Source organism: Thunnus thynnus, chromosome 4, assembly GCF_963924715.1.
Source record: "Thunnus thynnus chromosome 4, fThuThy2.1, whole genome shotgun sequence".
Classification (NCBI taxonomy): domain Eukaryota; kingdom Metazoa; phylum Chordata; class Actinopteri; order Scombriformes; family Scombridae; genus Thunnus; species Thunnus thynnus.
Genome location: NC_089520.1, coordinates 8,038,689 through 8,057,391, shown reverse-complemented (window position 1 = coordinate 8,057,391; position 18,703 = coordinate 8,038,689). Strand labels below are relative to the sequence as shown.

The 18,703-nt window shown below is 40.0% G+C and overlaps 2 protein-coding genes and 1 long non-coding RNA gene across 3 annotated transcripts; 1 reads left to right on the top strand and 2 right to left on the bottom strand.

The window, feature by feature from the left end:
* Nucleotides 1-804: 804 nt before the first annotated feature.
* pde12 (phosphodiesterase 12) lies at nt 805-5,636 on the bottom strand. Its single transcript, XM_067586398.1, has 8 exons — nt 4,788-5,636; nt 3,440-3,867; nt 3,084-3,189; nt 2,613-2,757; nt 2,314-2,392; nt 2,085-2,207; nt 1,594-1,799; nt 805-1,458 (listed from the first exon to the last, which is right to left on the bottom strand). The coding sequence occupies exons 1-8, from the start codon at nt 5,354-5,356 to the stop codon at nt 1,339-1,341; spliced, it is 1,776 nt and encodes a 591-aa protein (XP_067442499.1). The 5' UTR covers nt 5,357-5,636; the 3' UTR covers nt 805-1,338.
* On the top strand, nt 4,965-10,809 carry LOC137181047 (uncharacterized). Its single transcript, XR_010928107.1, has 3 exons — nt 4,965-5,210; nt 8,469-8,592; nt 10,685-10,809. It is a non-coding gene; the product is annotated as an uncharacterized lncRNA (long non-coding RNA).
* atp6ap1la (ATPase H+ transporting accessory protein 1 like a) lies at nt 7,688-17,094 on the bottom strand. The gene is made up of 8 exons (XM_067586399.1): nt 16,958-17,094; nt 12,285-12,307; nt 11,976-12,061; nt 11,609-11,677; nt 10,664-10,818; nt 10,351-10,401; nt 9,165-9,402; nt 7,688-8,612 (listed from the first exon to the last, which is right to left on the bottom strand). The coding sequence occupies exons 1-8, from the start codon at nt 17,059-17,061 to the stop codon at nt 8,358-8,360; spliced, it is 981 nt and encodes a 326-aa protein (XP_067442500.1). The 5' UTR covers nt 17,062-17,094; the 3' UTR covers nt 7,688-8,357.
* Between the last annotated feature and the right edge of the window lie 1,609 nt (nt 17,095-18,703).

Genomic DNA, 18,703 nt, shown 5'->3' with positions numbered 1-18,703 from the left:
CCCACCTCCTCACCACTTCTGACCAATCAGAGAAAAACAGCGTGGCGACGGAGGGTGCCGCCTCCGCATCCATACAGTAAATTTACATAAAATCAAAAAAAAAAGAGAAAGTCGGATTACAGTAAGTGATTTAAAGGACGGGTCCACAATATTTCAAGTCTGTCTCAAAACAGCCATAGTCATAGTCAGGAGCCAAATGAGCATTCAAACATGTTTTTCTTGCCATAATCATTCCTCCTGTTCATACTGACCATTAGAGGATCTCTTCATAATGTACTTACACTAGATAAAATCCAGTCCTCCTTGTGTGTAAAAATGTATTTAAAAGGTTTATCTGAAGCCAATGTGAAGCTTCAGCCGTCCAAATGAGTCAAATCAAGTAGACATCTTTCAACATTAGTGCCAAAGTCCCTCTTTTTGTTACTATACTTCCACCACAGCTCAACAGGAAACACAAAGAGGGAATTTGATGCTAAAAAGACTGTAAATGTGGAGGATATCCACTTGATATGATTAACTCAGACTGCTGAAGCCTCATATAAGCGTCAGATAAACTTTTAAATGCAATTTTTTGCTCAAAATGTGTGAACCCTGTGGATTTTGGCCTTCATCACTTACATTGAAAGCACATTTGAAGGGGATCATTTAATAGCCAGTATGAACAGGAGGAATGATTACAGCGAGGAAAACCTTTCAGTTTTAAGACAGTCTTAAAAAATTGTGAACCCGTCCTTTAAATGTTGTTGGAAGAATCAGAATTAAGAGCAGAGTGAACAAGAATGATCCAATAATCTGACTCAAGCATGGAATTTAGTGCTCAAACTTTATTATTTTTTTAAATAAGGGACCACTGCACAACATGCTGGGCAAAAATCATAATAATAAATACCTATATTAAAATGTTAAAATTGATTTATTAACCATGTGATTGGGAATTAAAACCAATTAGAGTTTGCCTTAAAGAGAGAGGGAAAGCCAACCAACTAAACTTATTCAGAAAAATAAGTATTTTGCAGTTCATTACTGTTTTCAGTAACGAGCCCAACACTGAATATCAGTGATTAAAATTCATTAATTATTGTACTGTACATGATACAATATGAACTTAATCACAACACTTCAGTCATATTGTAGTTTCAGACAGTTCTCCGGTGTGAGATGATTTATCTGCTCGTCCATGTTCATCTTGTCTTTTCAGTGATCTTTAGTGAACCTGCAGGAACACGTTTCCATTCTCAGACTTGATTCAAGTATAAATAAATCCAAAGTCAGACTGGATCTGCAGAAGCAGCAATTTCTCCAGCGGGTTTGACCAGGTGGTTCAGAGAAGGTCAGAGGTCAGGGGTTCCAGCGCAGGTCACAGACCAGGGCGATGTGGTCGGAGGGGTGTGCCACGCTAGGCAGAGCCTCGTATGTGGTGACCTCTTGGTGGCTGGGAAGAGGAATCACCTGCTCCACCTGCACACACAAACAGATGCGGGTTAGATTCCAGATGAGCTGCTTAATCATTTCAGTAATAGTCCCAGTAGCTGTAGTAGTATTGTAGTAGTAGTATCAGTAGAGTATCAGTATTAGCAGTAGCAGTATCAGTACCTGCATGTTTTCTGGCTGTATGAATATATAGTCCAGGCAGCCATGAAATCCTCCCACATAGTTGGTGTAGGCCGGCTGGTTGCAGGCGCTCAGCAGTGAGGGGAAGGTAGAGAGCAGCTCCATGCTGCAGGACTCTTCTGGACCTGAGCTGCTCCAGTCTGGATGCTGCTGAGGAACCGCAGCCTCACTGACCAGCTGGAACACACCTGAGACGAGAAGAGATGATCAAACAGGAATCAAACTCTGCTAGAATAACGTTTGAGCCACTTCCACGCACAAGAGGCATCAAGATAACACTGATTCTAGTGGTCGAACACGCAACACTGCAGGTGAATAAAGGTGAAGTCTGCTGAAGTCTGGTGCAGCTTAAACAGGAAATGTTTTATTAAATCTTCAGAAGTGCGGGCTTCATCTGAAGTTAATGAAAGATGTAGTGAATATATTGGCTGACAATGGTACATGTGTGATCATGCCTGTAACTGTGGAGTTACCTGAGTTTGGGGTGGAGTTGAAGTCGCCACAAAAGACCAGAGGGGCTCCAGGTGCGACCTCGCTGATCACATGACTCAGGTGCTGCAGGGCGGTGCCCATCTGGAACAAGCGGACATTCCCCCCTTCAAAAGGAAATGAACTAATTAAGTCTGTTCTTGCGTATATGAAAGGTTACAGATCCTCACTCTGTTCTTATAGATGTGACTCAAGAGGAATGAGTTGTTCTACCTTTAGGGTGCCAATACAGGTGGGTGTTGGCCACACACACCTTTCTGTCTGGTTTATTCAGGTCCTCGAGCACGGTGACCTGCAGAGAAATGAGACAGGAAAGTGTCACAAGAGAGATGAACAAAAACCGACTAAAGCTGAGGATTCTCAACACCGTGGCTGCAACTTACAATATTTTCATTATTCTTTAATCTATTATTTTACTGTTTAATCTCTCAAATGTCAAAAATAGCAAATGAGACAGTTCTGAGTCCTCGTCCAAACTATTCTCCCTGTGTACAGCAGGTGAACAGCGGTACCTGCAGGGTGGTCGACCTCTGCAGTATCTTGTCCTTCAGAGTGCTGTTAGTAGAAAGCTTCTCCAGCAGCTCAGAATGGATGGGGTCAGAGGTCAACGCCTCACTCAGCATGATGTCATGACGGCTCAGCAGCTTAAACTTTGACCTAAAAAAAAGACAACATGATGTCATATTAAAATTACCTGACTTAATCCTGGATTTAAAAACTTTGATAGCATATCAACAAAACTCGATAGTTACAAAATACTTTGGGCTGTGAACCATTCATTCTAACTTATTTATCCTACTTCCACATGGACACAGTAACATAAATGACTATTTTTAGAGGTGAAGCACCTCATGGAACTAGTTTTGTGGCACAATTCTGCTCTAAGAAAGAAGACCCAATAAAATCCTGAGGCTGTGGCTGCATCAGACAACAATGAAAAAACACAGAAGGCATTTTAATCAGATTCAGCTGTTGGTCCAGACCTGCGGTAGAAAGTAGCCAGTCCTTCATGCTGCTTCTCTTTGATCCTGAAAACACCATCCAGACCGAAGGCATCGAGCGCTGGAGTCAGACTGTCCGTGAACACTCCTGAAGAGTCCAGAGAACATGAAGAAAGTAAGAAAACAGAATCACATATCCTTGTATACACATCGGGAGTTATTTGGAGTTCAGTTATGCTTAAGGATCGAACCACCTGAGCTTCTAAATAGTTTTTAAGGATATGAGACAGAGAAAAGCTGCAAATCGTCACACTGGAGAGGCTGTAACCAGAGAATGTTTGGCATATTTACTTGATAAATTACTTTAAACAGTTGATCGATTATAAAAATTGAATTACCTTTGTCGACCTCCTGCAGACAGATGATGTCAGCGTTATATCCCGCCAGCTCCTTCTTGATAAGGTTCTGTCTGTAGTCCAGCTGCAGGGCGTAGGGGGCGCAGTACGGGTAAAGTACTGTCTTGGACAGTTCTGTCTGGGCGTAGACATCGGCGAGTATGTTGTACGACACCACCCTCATAGCCGGCCACTCCGCCTCTCTAACAGTGTACGCGTGCCGGTTGTCGAACGTGCACACACCCGGTCCGGCCTCCACGGCTCCCACAGAAACCAGCTCCTTGGCCGGGCCGCTGCGTGTTCCATCTTTGGGTGTGCAGCGCAGTTTGAGCCTGCAGCCGATGTCCTGATTGGAGGGGACGTGGACTCTCTCAGATCCTACCTCCGTCCAATCACTGGCCTGACCTGGAACCGCCCCATCATCATCAGGACTAGAACAAGAACAACAAGGAAGAGAAAAATAAGAACATAAGTGCTGGAGGTCTCAATAAGCTTTTAACTAAATGACATTAAATATGAGATTACTTTATTTCGTTCAACCAGTTTATCAGTCTGGATCACAACAACCTTGGTAGTCTTGGTAGTTGTAGAGTTCTGCTTTCTAAATTTAAAAATATTTCCACAATAAATGAGTATTTTTCATCCTTTGATGACTTGTAGAAAGTTAATTTTGTTTTTTGCCATCCGCCTTATAAATATTCTTTACACAGCCCCACTCTGGACACTTTCTATAACCAATTATTGTATTACCTTTATTTTTCTCTTTGTCAAACTGACACCTATCCTAAAGTAAACATGACACTGGATTATAGCCTGAACAATACTGGATTTTTGAAGCCAATATTAATATTTGTATTTGAAAGAAAAAATCCAGTAATGATATGTGGACTGGTATTCTTTTTTCTATCTTTTTTCTTTTTTCTTACAAAAACATAAAGAATACAAATATTTTTGATATCAATTTATTTATTTTTCTTTTTTGTATTTTATTGTGCTATGGACCAACCCTGAGATGTGTCCTCAACAAAGCCTGAATTGAATTGATAAGAAATACATTTGGTTATGAAAGAACTGTGACCAAATATGACTGAGCGAGATATTTTACTGTGTAAACATTAACTTGTCAGTACTCTCTCTGGTGGAGAAACTGTTTAGCAAAACAGTCCAATACAACACCATCACTTCAGCCTGCAAAACAACCATAAAACTGTACGAACACTTCTAAACATTGTTTATAAAGACTTCAAGCAGGGAGGATTTATTGCATGGATGTTATGCTGGATATCACTACACTGAACAAGCTTTGGATCACATAAACTGTCAATAACACCTACCACTTCAGTTTAATTACCTTGTGTTTGGGACATTTTCTTTGTACCAGGTGAACTCGCAGTCTTGGAGGTTACCAAACTCAACCTCTAGTTTGGGGCAAACGGGGAACCCGGCCAGCAGGGACACCGGGAGCTCCGCGGTGGTGAAAGTGGGAGCGTTCCTCTGTACCGAGTATTTAACGTCCCCGACCTGCAGCACGGCTCCGTCCTGCCACGCCTCCGAGTTCAGCGCCGTGTCGGGCACCTCGTCCCCGCCGTAGTACAGCTTCACCAGGGTGTGCTCCGGGGCTTCACATGGCTGCTGTCCCTTGTTCTTCTTCGACTTCTTCGCCTTCCCTTGGCCTTTGATGATGCCGTTGGAGATCCGGGCCAAGACCTTCCCCAGAGTCTCGCCCTGGTCCCGCAGCATGTGCTTCTGACTGCCGTCCAGACAGAAGGAGATGGTGAGTTTGGGCTCCCCGGGGAGGCACCTCACCACGGCCAGCTCCATCCTGCCGAGTCGGCGGCAGGCGCTGGTCAATGTCCTCGGTGAGGAAGAGAGCAGGCGGCGGGGTAACAGTGCGAGAGCTGCGGAGAGGTGGTTAAACATGAAGTCCCCGGGGACAGGAAGAAGACAACGGTACTAAACTAGACTAAACCAACCGGTAAAGTTAACCATTAACGGCCGTTAACGGCAGGGAGAGCAGTCTCCTTCCTGATGTCACCAGGTGCAAACCGGAAGAGAAAAGCGAGAAAAAATGGCGGTCTGATTCCAAACTATCTGATCAACACGCCTCGGAAACTAATAACGCTGCTACAAACAACGTGTGTCCCTTTAAATCCACAAAAGTTGGTGCACTAGCTGGCATTACTTCTCTAATGTCAGTATGAGCCTCTTCTTCTACCACAAATATGGCTGCTTGAACGCTTTTCACTGCCACCCGCCGGACATAATTAAAATTACACCAGTCACTATTATTATTTACAGGATGGTTGAATCTGTGGAGGCCCAAAGCGTTTAATATTACAGGGTTGAACTATGGAGACACAAAGTGTTCAATATTACATGATTGATGTATGGAGACACTAAGTGTTCAGTATTACATGACTGATGCTATGGGGAGACTCAAAGTGTTCGGTATTACATGATTGATGCAATGGAGACCCAAAGTGTTCAATTTTACATAATGATTACTTTCTATGGAGACCCAAAGTGTCTAGTATTAAATGACTGATGCTATTAGGAGACTCAAAGTGTTCAATATTACATAATGATTTCTTTCTACGGAGACCCAAAGTGTTCAATATTAAATAACGATTACTTGTATGGAAGCCCAAAGTGTACAATATTATGCTGTTGATGCAGTGGTGACTCAAAGTGTTCAATATTACATGATTATTCTATGGAGAACCAAAGTGTTCAATATTGCATGATGATTACTTTTCACAGAGACCCAAAGTGTTCAATATTACATAATGATTACTTTCTGTTGAGGCCCAAAGTGTTCAATATTACATGATTTATTCTATGGAGACTCAAAGTGTTCAGTATTATATAATATTTAATTACTATTGAGATTTTATGTGTTCTATATTACATAATGATTCATTTTATGGAGACTCAAACTGTTCCATATAACACAATGATTTTATGTGGAGACCAAAAGTGTTCTATCTTATGCTAAATGATGTCATATATATCAAGGAGACTGTCCTCCCAAGAAAAACAATACAACAGGTCATAATGTCAGTCGCCCAAAAACAACATATAGTTACATTCCAGTGACAGACGCAATCTAGTGGCCGTAGTAATTATGACCTGGAGCAGTGGCACAGTTCAGATGACGTATATAATGTATAAGATTTTTCATCATTTGGAGGAGGAGGGGTGGATGAATGATACAACCTAACAGTGGACTTTGCAACAGGAGACAAATGTTCATTTCCCGTTTCCAACTGCAAGTTGGAGAAGTTTTTAAAAAAAAAAAACGTTCTTGTAGCCATGACGACGAAGGTCGCCTAATTTAGTAGGCACTTTAATCCACACTAAGTTTCTCTAACTTTAACAAAGTGATCATTTTAAACCAAACCATGATCTTTCCCTAAACCTAACCAGACCTTAACCATAGTGTTGTCTCACCATAAAACAATCATTTTTTAACAGTGATTTGTTACGGTTTTTGAAAGCACAGTTCTCCTGCCAATTACTGCCGATAGGGGCACCAAATTAGAAAACACTCCTATGTGTCGCTCTGGAGTCACATGATTAAACAACATATTTGGTCATTTAATTTGGAGGACTTTTTGGAGACTTTTTGCTAAGCTTCAGGAGGGCAGGCAGACGCCAGAGAAGTGGAGAGAGAGGAGAGATATGGGCTCATTAGGGTGGCGTACTGCAGATGAATGCAATTAGCAACTTTTCGATAAGACCATGATGGACACTTAATGAATGAATAACCCTGATCCCTGAAGTATATTGGTTTAATTTTGTCTGTGACTATTTGTTAACCTAAATGAATGCCGAGCACAGTGCACTGTTGTTGTAGTAAACTGGTCCTGGATCAGGGACACTTCAGTGAATGTTGGCAGGAGTGATATTTATATATGTCCGCCATTTTACCCATAAAATAAAAACTGCATATAGTATATCAAAGTTCAGGCTGGATAGAGAAGCCAGAGGACGGCCCTCTAGCAAGAGTGGCTAACAGCTACCATTGCCATCAGACGCTGTGTTAATTCACGTTGGTGATCCAGTCTATGTATGTCATCATTATGTCTATGTCTAAGTCAGGCCAGTTTTCCCCTCAGTGAAACAGAAATACACACAGACAAAGAAAATAAATTAATTATACTATTATACACTACTATAATTAGATTAAACAATACAACTATAGAGGGACACAGATCAAAACAAAAGATAGACTTTTTAACGTCTGTTTTATTAAATTTCTTATAAACACGAGAAACTCACTAATAGGCAAATTACAAAGCACTAGAAATGTATTTTTAAAAAAATCAAATCCTGAGCTTAAAATATATCACACCAGCGTCAAATCATCTGCGTCTCTCTGAAGTTGATGAAGAATCTGATATATTCTGTTGCTGTTAAGTGCTGTCTGTCTGAATGCAGTACCCCCTCCTGTTTCAGCCCCTTGATTTCATTATTGACAACTGCCTGAATGCAGTCCCCCCTTTTTCCCTTACCTTTGGATCCTTAAAATGCCCTTACCCCCCTAATTTATTAAGTCTGGGAGCCCCTTCCTGCCCCCCTGCTAAGTTGACCCTTGATCTTGTCTGTGACACACTGTAAGCTCTGAATGCTTCCTACCATCATTCCTTTTGATCTGATCACAGTGCCTTTACATTTTTAATCACAACTGTATTTGCATACGGTCTGATAACCCTCCCCCCCTTGGCTCACAGTATAACTGTCCCTCTGCTCTGAGTCAGTCTACTGTCCTAGACAGTAGACTGCTCTGTGTCACTAAGCTCACTGTATTCTGGGATACTAATAAACCACCACCACTACAGCAAGCTTTGAACAAGGACTTGAGTGAATTTCTTCAACAAAATGTATGTGTTGACAGTCTCTAATTATCTTCCTGGTTACACTACAAAATGTTTTTCTCAGTGATGTTTTCCACACAGTGTTCAGGGTGTTCAGGGTTTTCGGGATAGTAGATGTCGGCCTTGTGTTCGTTGTCATGCTCGATGTGTTTCAGGTGGATGACCATGTGCAGGGCGTAGGCCAGGACCAGTAGCAGGATGAGGGAAGTGACGAGGCCCATCAGGATGGCTGGCGTCAGGAAGGTGGCACAGTCGCTCGCGGGAGAAAACTTACCGGAGGTGACGTTGAATGCCTGAATCTGTGAAGAGGTTCAACATTTAGAAAATAATCAAGAAGATAAAAGATGACAGTCTAAAGTTCAATTTTATTGTGAGGCCAAAGCTTATGGAGGTACATGGGGGCCAAATGTTTTGTCAATTTGAAAGACAAAACTGAAAAGCTAAAGTTTTAAACTAAAAGCTGAAGTATATTTTTTCAATTACAAAAGTTTTTTATTCCAACTCTTGACCTTGGAAATACTTCTGTAGGTAGTAAACTAATTAGCCTTGCAGGCTAACGTTTGCAGTTCATGTTAGAGCAGTCAAATGCACTGTTTAAGACATTCATGACATTTTTACTGTTTTTGGTTTTGGAAAGGATGGTAAAACCCTCCAAACTCTTGGCAAAACCTGACAGGCCTATTATGCCTAGTGACGGTTGCTAAGCTATGATTGGACAGTCAGTATTCAGGGGAAGTGTTAGTGAATAGTCCATTTAAATACTGATTATGATAGTTTCTCCAGATGTAATTTATTGAGCCATTATTAGATATCAGTAAGACCGTGAGTGAGGTTTGTAAACAGACAGGTACCTGGAAATCGGTGAAGGTGACGGTCCAGCGGTGGGCGTTGTCAGTGCTGGGTAACAGCAGGGCACTATACCGCTGCAGGCTGCTGACATGGAGACAGTGGTAGGAGGAGGAGGCTGGAGCATACACCTCACTGGCATTGAACACAGCTTCCTCAGAGGTGTTGTAGATCAGAGAGATGCTGTCCACCGAGAACCACCACTGACCTGAAGACTCGTAGAAAGTGTTGGACAGCTGCAATCTGGACACCAAAGGGACGAGAGGAGAGGAAGAAATTATTAAGCTATATTAAGAAATTTGTTTCTGCTCATCTCCTGCAGACCTGTTCTGGTCTGTGTTGTTGTAAATTGTTCACTGGGTTTTATTGTCCAGCAAAAAAGATTAACCTGGCTAAACTTGTGTAGGACTGCAACATGACGTCATCTGGGAAGGCCAATTAAATATGTACATTCCTGGTAGATTACTTTGTAACATGAACACTATTTCTACTGTTTACCTTGCAATCACCACAACAAAAGATAAAATAATTGCAGCTGTCATAAGTTTCCAGAGTTGTAAAATCATGTCTCAAAGTATAAATCACTGTGCTGTTTTTTGGCACCTGAGAAGGCTTCAAACTCCTGGATCTGTCACTCAAACCGGCCTTCCTGGATCGTATTATATTGCCTTACTTGTATCTAAAACAACATACTCCCACCAACGCAGCCCCTTGTGTTGTTTTAATGGCTGTTTTCAGTCTGAAAACTTAACATTCATGCCCCACTAAGGATCTAAGAATAGCAAAGTTTTCCCCTCTCCATTTTTCATCTATCCAACCATTGTGTTTGCTGGTATGTAGTGAACCTTCCAGCCTCCTGGTGGTGTTTGTATGGCTCCGGAGTTTTAGTCTTGATGTGAATATGAAAGACTCCCTCCAAACATATTTTAAAACATATAAAAATATTCTTCTTTGACAAATAATTTGCATTTGTAAAGGTTTTTCCTCAAAAAAAGTTAAATTTCGTAGCTTCTCCTTAAACTGCTGAAGAACAAGATGTCTCCCACTCCACTGAACTACTTTATGTAACTACATCACACTTGTGTAAGTTGAAACTTCCAACTGAAGGAACAAGAAGAAAAACAGTGTGGCTGCTCCTTTAACATTATAAAGTTATTAGAGCATGATTGGCAGACAGATGGTATGACTTACCTGATGAACAGGTCTCTTATATCCTCCACATCACCAAACCTCATGACCAGCCTGGTGAAGACAGACAGACAGATAGACAGATAGATGGTCCATTATAGTCAACGTTACCTCTTGGACTTGACATAAGGAACTTCCTCAGACATATCTCTTTGGCCTTTCTTTTATTGGACTTATTATAACTAAATCGGACTATAATCTTATACTGTTAGACTGATATTTATCTTAACAAATTGCCTTTTCACTACCTATGCCTCCTTTTGCATGGTCAGCTGTCAGGTAGACAGGTAGACAGATGTGTCACAGGTGTACATACGTAGCCTTGTCCTTGCTGCAGACAGACTGGCTGGTGTCGATGGGTTTTTGAGGAGAGAAGGCTTCCTCCGTCAGGTCCAGCTGCTTCTGCCTCTCATAGCGGAGATACAGTCTCCTGGCCTGGAACATGAGGCACGGCTCCCCATTGGACAACACCTGGTGGATGGAGATATTAGTGTTAAGGCTCTCCTCTGGGCAACACCTGGGACCCCAAAAATAAAATGAATCTAATAGAAATTTTTCAAAGTCACAAATTTAAACAAATCATTGCATTGTACATGCTATATTTACTTCATTTTGCATCAGTAAAGGGCATACACAATGCACCTGTTATTGGGCTGTATATCTATTCTATGTATATCTATAAGTGTTATATCTTTTTTCTTTAGTCATTTGATTTATTGTCAACATGGAGCTTTAACTAACACCTTTATATTACTGTTACTGTTAAAATGATCCACATGAATTTTTGATGTGAGAGATGTTTTTTATTTTCTTTTACTAATTTACTTACTATGGAAGCGTATTGCTGCCACCATGGCAAACATACGATTTTCTCACTTTCTCATAACCATGTAAAAACTTTCTCATTTTAACATGATCCTTTTCACATAATGACAAGATATTTTTCATGTTATTGTGATATTTCACAAAACGAACATATGTATGTATTAAAATGACACATTGACTTATTAAAAAAAGAAAAAATGTATCAGGAAATATGGCTATGGGTTGATTTCCTATTATTCTGTGTGCCTGCTGTATGCGTAAATGTGGATTTTGGTGTCAAATTCAATCATTTTAGCTGGGCTACAACTCATTGCAAGCCCTACTCGGTATTAACAAGAAAAGTTCTCACAGAAAAAAACCTTTTGTTTTGGTGGCAACAATACGCTGCCATACTTTACTGTGTTAAAGCTGATTAGTCAACTGTAAACTATATCACCTTGAGGGGAGGAAAGGGAACTGCAGATCCTGGCATCTGAAGTAATTTCCTTTGTGATACATCTGGAGACTGGAGAGGAGGCAAGAGACAGGCACACAATTAGCTTTTTTTTATCACGTGAAACACTATTTCACCTTGTGTTGACAATTTTTGTCAAATTACTAATGACAAACTCCTGACTGATGCCATGACTGATGCCATGACTCATGACTCCTGACTGACTCATGCAGGACTTTTGTGATGCCATGTTTTTACATGTTGGCATCGCTTCTTTTGCTCCCACCACTCTTTATTTAAAGTAAAATATCAGTAAAGTAACCTCTGCCGGAGTAGTACACTGATGTACTCTTTCCTATACTGAGTTTACCTGCAGCAGTTGTCTGAACGGTTCGTCAGGATGAACCAAACTCTCCTCCATCCTCATCCCTCCATCACTCCCTGCCATCCCTTCATCTGGAGAGACAGACAATAACAAGATGAATTGTCTCTCAAAACCTTTTTATCATAAGGCCAAAAATAAACCAACAAAACCAAACACTTTTAATAGCTCCTGAAAAGTTGATACCAGTTAATAATTTGCTTCCTACACAGTCCAGTGGTGGAGTTTATGGGAAGACTTTCAAGTCAAGAAAGTCGGTGGTGATAGACAGATAGACAGATAAACAGATGGACTTACCATGAACTGGAGAGACAGCAGGACTGTAAACAGAAGTGACAGAAAAAATCAATAAATAACTGAAAAATTGTCATTTCTTCACATATTTGTTTTTCTTCAATCTTATATCATGTTGTCTTTCCCTTCTAGATAACTACAACCAATGTGTTTGTTTATCTTCTACTTCTTTTCCAGTAGTTCTTCTTTTCTTGTCTTTTTTCAACAATTAGTTTCTATTTCAGTCTTTATTCGTGAGCACCATATATTTATTTCAGTTGTTAAAAATACCCCAGGTACAAAATATATGCAATACAATACAAGAACAACACAAACAAACTAATTACCATAAAGGTGATTCAACACTTGAAGTTCTGCCGGTCTAACTAGCTAAATCCAGAAATGTTTAAGATCAGATAGAATTCAATCAAAAATAAGCTTCTTTTTAAACTTTTACAAACAGTAAAACAACCAGAAGAAAAAGAAAATTTCACTTATAACATTAAATTACCTTATGCTTATTAGATAAAACTGAATAGTGTCTCATAAAAGCCAAATTAGTGTTTATTTAGTCGGAGCTAAGAATTTTTAGATAATAGTGATATTATACAAAATAATAGAAAAGGATGAAAATATAATGTAACATAATATCAATATTTTAAATGAACCTGAACCAATATAAATAATGAAGGTTAAAAATAGAGGAGGATGACCAAGAGAGGGGAACCAGCGAGGTTTCGAGTACCCAGAATGCATCTGGGTTGTCCAGTGACCCAGCCAGTTCACCTTGTGGATTAGTCTTTAAGGTAACAGAGTGATCAGTCTGGCACAGAGATGTACTGGTGCTGAGAGGACCCACTCTGACCCAGATTACATAGAAAAAAGAAATTAGACTCTTGTAGGAGAAAAATAAAGGACAAAGAGTTCAGAATCAGCTTAACACCAAACACAGGCTCTGATTGCTTTTTACAAAAACATGCAGCACATTCAGGTTTTAGATAAAGGATCCTGAGTCTGTTCTGATCAACAGGTCAAGCAAGGCAACATCCAGGATGGAGCTCCAATACAACCTGGAGAACAGTCTGTAATTAAAACCCTTGAAGAAGTATTTTTCTACAATTAAACATTAATCATCCCTATTTGCAGTCAAAAATAATGTCAACATGTTTATAAAATAGTTTTGTATTATTAGAATGAAGAAAAAAGGTCTTTAAAATATCAGAAATGCTCCTCTTTGTCTCACTCAGCTGGAGGAGCGTGTCGGTGTCTGTGTTTGATTGACATTAGGTGGCAGGCTATCAATGTTACACCGTATGAACAGAGACAAATTAAACAAACTGCACAGCTTCAAGTCACTGGCGGACAGTGTGTCGCTAACACAGATTTAGAAGTTCAGCGATCAAACCAGCATCTAACTTTACATGCTGTTTAATGTGCTGCAGCTGAGCAGCTAACTACCACCTTTCACTAGTAAATGTTTTTTGGTGTTTTATTGGTGTGTTCATATTTGTAAGTTAGATAAGAAGGAGACTTTAGCAGAAAAGCTAATGTGAGTTGTTGTTCAGAGTCTGTGGCTCTTGTGTTGTGTAGCAGGATGCAATCAGGCTCAGTGTGACCGTCTGCTCTGCCTATGACAGAACGATACATTATCACTTTGGTGTATCGGAATAAGGTGTAAACCTACGTAAGCGGATGGCGGAAAGGTATTTAATTGAAATAATGTAAAACTAGGGGGCACAATCATGAAATCAAAGAATTTAAAATATAAATTTCTTCCTTTTGGTTTCTGATTTTTCTTACAGAGATATGTATATTTGTACAGATATGTATGTCATTTAATTTCAGTTGGACTTTAAATATTCATTCAGAGTTCAATCAAAGTTAAAGCAGAACAGAAGCAAACATTCCTAGTTATTAATTAAGAGTTTAACATGTGGTTTGATCAGATTTGATTGACAGTGACCTGGCAACATACACAAACAAACACACAACTGTCATCAGATTTGGATTAAATGCTTGATCTCCAGGTTCATATTTGATTTTGCCGTCTGTGAACACTCGACCAAAACCATCACAGCATCCACTGGGAACGCTACAAAGGTCATCAACAGGAGTCAGCGGACAGCCCAACCCCCCCTCCTCCTGTATACTACCACCTGTTATCCCACCTGTCAACAACTAAACCATCTCCACGACAACTGAGCAACTCCATCTGCGGAGGAAGACCACCAGATGTGGTTGAAAGCTTTGGAAAAACAAAGTTGGACCATGTGTTGTAAGTTTTTTGTCAAATTGGTAAATACTAATCATGGTGCATGGAAGTACATGGCATCATATTTTTTAGAACTGAGTCCGTCAACTACAAACCAGTGAGAAGACAAAAACACAAATACATAAATCTCTCATGTGAAATAACCAAAACTGTTCAAATATTGGCAGAAAAGTTTTGTGTTGATGAAAGACCCCTCCGCTAATAATAAGAAGCTGATTGAGAAAAAAGTATTTTTTTGGGACATGCAGAGACCAGCAGGTTTCATGGAGAAAAAGTAAATTTGTGTTTTTGTATTGCTTCATATACTTTATATGTACTTCTGTTTACCATCTAAGTGATGTAAAGTGTGTCAGTGCCAACCGTCCATGTGCAGCTCAAAATGTATGTACTCATTTACATTTTGGAATATATTAAACAAAACATTTTTACATACAGTATCTTTAAGGCATGTCAAGTATAACACACTGTTGTTTAATTTGATATGAAGAATCTGACTGTCATAAATCAAAACAGTCTACTCTGGTCAGTTAGGGAGGAGCGTGTAACCTGATTCTGTGCAAAATAATCAACCAAAGTTGTCTGGCCATGAACACTCTAATCTAAATGAGTCTGGTGCACGCTCCGCCTCTGTCTGGGGACTTAGTGCATCTCAGGATGAAAACCTCTCCGTAGATGCACAATAAAACACTTTTTTCTCTCCACATACTAAATGTATTAGAGCAAGTCCTCCCAAAAGCCCAAACAAAGGTTTAGCTCCTCTGCTGTATTGGGTCAAAGCATAGGACTGTAGATTGTGGGATTGCACTGATTATACAATCATAAAAACATGAGTGCGCACACACACACACACACACACATACACACACACACACACACATACACACTCATGAAGGACGGGGTGGCTCTCAGCCAAGAGATTTTGCAGCTTCTCCCTCCTCTAACATCAACAGCTGCACACTGCAAAAAATGACAAACTACAAGCAGTTTCTATTATCACATCCAACAGACACAGAGCAACATTTCATGACCACAGCTTTTTTTTAGATCTAATACCAATGTTTTTATAATTCTCGCTTTCAATGACATCGGCACACGGCAACTATAGTATGGTTTAAGTGAGGGGAAGATCATGGTTATGACAAATAAAGGCATGTTTAGGGTCAGGTAACTATAACACTTAGGTTAGGGAAAGGTTGTGATATTGGTTAATAAAAATGGGAACGTTATCTCCAGGTCTGCAACAGCATGCAAACTCCTAAATGAAAGTCTGACATGTAGGGCTGCAACTAACAATTATTCATCGATTTATTGTTATGTCTATAAAATGTCAGATAATACTAAACAATGCCCATTATCATTTCTCAGAGTCAAAGGTGACATCTTCATAAATCTTTTTTTGTTTGACCAACTGTCTCAAGCCCAAATATATCATGTTTGCTATCATGTATGACAAAGAAAGCATTAAGTCATCACATATAAGATGATAAAACCATTTTTTGTTATAAATTTATTAAAAACATTATTTGATTATCAAAATAGCTGAATCAGTTCATTTTTTGATTGACTAATTTTTGCAGCACTACCTACCCATCCACCACCACAACCTCCACACCCTTATTTTCCCTCCTCTCTACATAAAGGACACACAACTTCCTGCATCAGCACTGATTACTGGCAGTGGACGTAAATCCTGAGGTGCAGAATCGTCAGTTGAGGACATAACTGGAGATGCTGGGATACTGATTTGTGTCCATATAGAAGTCCTATATTCAGTATAGTTTTAGCTCTTTGGTAGTGACAAGATCACAAAGAATTCCCACCAACTCTGCAGCTCTGAAGAGCTTTTTAGCCACTTTTAGCTCCTATTTTTGGTTTTATGGCACATTTACTAATTTGGTTCCCTCTCAGTGTTTCCAGCAGCAGACAGTTGTTTTTAACAAACAAGCTCTGGTAAACCCACTGTGCACTACCTGCCCAGCAGAAAACAGCAGACTGGTGAAGAAGTGGAACATCTAGCAGGTAAAGAGCCAGCTATTGTCAGCTGGAGACCAAACCAGAGCTAAAAGGAGACTCAGTCTTTGACTTAAATTCATTAGGTGAACACCATCAAGACTCCAACGGGATGATCATGTTGCTCTGTGTCTGCTGAGTGTGTTAAATGTGTAAAAAAATATTATTAATTATAACTCCTTTATACAATGATAATATGTCAGAGGTTTTCAGCTTGTTCCACTGTCCCCAAATGACCAAATAAGCTTTAAAGAAACACAATCACACATGACTTGATGGGTCCGACAGCAGAAAACACGTCAGTAATCTTTGAACTGGTTGTCAAAGATTAGAGTCAGCAGAGGTCAAAAACAACAACATCAATCATCAAGGTAGAACTACATCTGTGTCACTGTTTCTCAGTCCCTTCACCTACCTGTCAGCCGGTTGTAGGTCGAGGCTGGAAGACGACTGCAGATGGAGGAGGAGGAGGAGGAGAGAGAGGAGGAGGATGCAGCAGTGTTTCCACAGTGAAGCCATCGTTGTGGTGACCGGAGCGTGATGCCAGCACACTCTCTCCCCCTGTCCTCTCTCTCTCTCTCTCTCTCTCTCTCTCTTAATCTACTTTAATCAGCCCACCGTCTGTAAGCCCCCCTGACAGACTGATGAATCAGCCAATGAGGAGAGGACACAGACAGACACAGTTGAGAGAGTCCTGCCCACTGGTGAAAGGCATTGCTGTTCTCTCTCTCTCTCTCTCTCTCTCTCTCTCTCTCTTATTTTCAGAGCAGCTCAGTCAAAATAAATTTAATTTCAGTAGATTAAAGGGTGGCGATTATACTGACAAAGCAAAGCACTTAAGATGCATTTGGTACATTATGTACAGAATAATAAAATTGTTGAACAATATACATATACTGTAAGACATGTAAAGGTTTTTCAGCAAGTCTGGAGGAAAATCTGGGATGTCTGAAAATCCTTTCAATATTTCGCACCTATAGCCTACAGAGGGAGTAATGTCACTGCTGACAACAGCGCTGACTTGGAATGTAATGATATGAAGGAAGAGGAGGAGTGTTCCCTGTACTCTCACATGTATCCTGGTTTTGAGTCTTTTCCTGGTTGTCATCATATTCTGACAATATGGCGTTTGCATGGAACGTGAGGAACCTGTTTATTCATATCTCTAATTACAATCAAGATGAAGAACAAAACATTACATTGCAAACAAAGAACTTTTTTCTTCTGCATCAGGCTTTACAAATAAAATCAGCCACACAAAAGGTTCTCTTCCTGAAACATTTTTTTATTATCACTCATCCAGAAAAAATCATCAGAAATAAAGGATATTTTACTGAATAGTGTATCCCTTAAATCATCTTATAATGAGCAATAAAACATAAACTGGACTTCGTCTTGAGTCAAGTCTTTTCTCTTCAGTAGTAAACCTGCCTGTTTCTATGTAATGCTGATGTACCTGAACATCTATCTCTGATTATATGATTCTAACAGTTTCCAGATTTCTGATCATCTGCGTCCAGTTGTGTCAGCCACTAATTTTTCTACCAAGAAACCTGGATCAGGTGTTTACATGCCACAGTATCCTGTAGTACTCCAGGTAACATATCTAGTTTTCTCAAAACTACAATAAGGGCTAATCCAGGTTTCTGAAACCAGGATATGGTATTTGCATGCACAGCACGTAACTGGAGTATTCCAAAAACCTGATCAGAACCAGGAAACACACTCATTGTGAGAGACGCTCGTTCATGCTTCTCACAGTGAATCCACTAATAATTGTTTTTATTAATTTAATCATTTTAAAACACAGATCTCCTTTTATTAAGTACAGCAGTGCACAAGCATAGAATAACAAGACATTATGTTGGGACCCTCATTTAGTTTCCCTTTTTGCTCGCATGCTGTGTGTTTGATGGATACTCATAATTTCATCCATGCAGTCGAATTGAGAATATAGGGAGGGACTGTTGGTCTGATTACTGCTATGGTTGTGTGAGTATACTTATCTATTTGTGTCTCTTTTGTGCTGCATGACAAGGGGAAACAAGAATTAGAGTTTGAAACTAGAGACAAGACTAAGACTAAGAGACTCTAAAACCATTTTAGAGTCTACAGCCAGGCTAGAGGCTCTGCTGTTCTTACAGACTGATATCAGCAGGAA

Excerpts from the sequence above, each read along its gene's own strand:
- atp6ap1la (XM_067586399.1), bottom strand. The coding sequence starts at position 17,061 with ATGGCTTCACTGTGGAAACACTGCTGCATCCTCCTCCTCTCTCTCCTC. Across the intron at positions 10,819-11,608 it reads TTCCCTTTCCTCCCCTCAAG|GTGTTGTCCAATGGGGAGCC; the intron begins GTGATATAGTTT and ends TCCATCCACCAG. Across the intron at positions 9,403-10,350 it reads ATAAGAGACCTGTTCATCAG|ATTGCAGCTGTCCAACACTT; the intron begins GTAAGTCATACC and ends TTTGGTGTCCAG.
- pde12 (XM_067586398.1), bottom strand. The coding sequence starts at position 5,356 with ATGTTTAACCACCTCTCCGCAGCTCTCGCACTGTTACCCCGCCGCCTG. Across the intron at positions 3,868-4,787 it reads GAAAATGTCCCAAACACAAG|TCCTGATGATGATGGGGCGG; the intron begins GTAATTAAACTG and ends TTCTTGTTCTAG. Across the intron at positions 2,393-2,612 it reads AGAGGTCGACCACCCTGCAG|GTCACCGTGCTCGAGGACCT; the intron begins GTACCGCTGTTC and ends ATTTCTCTGCAG.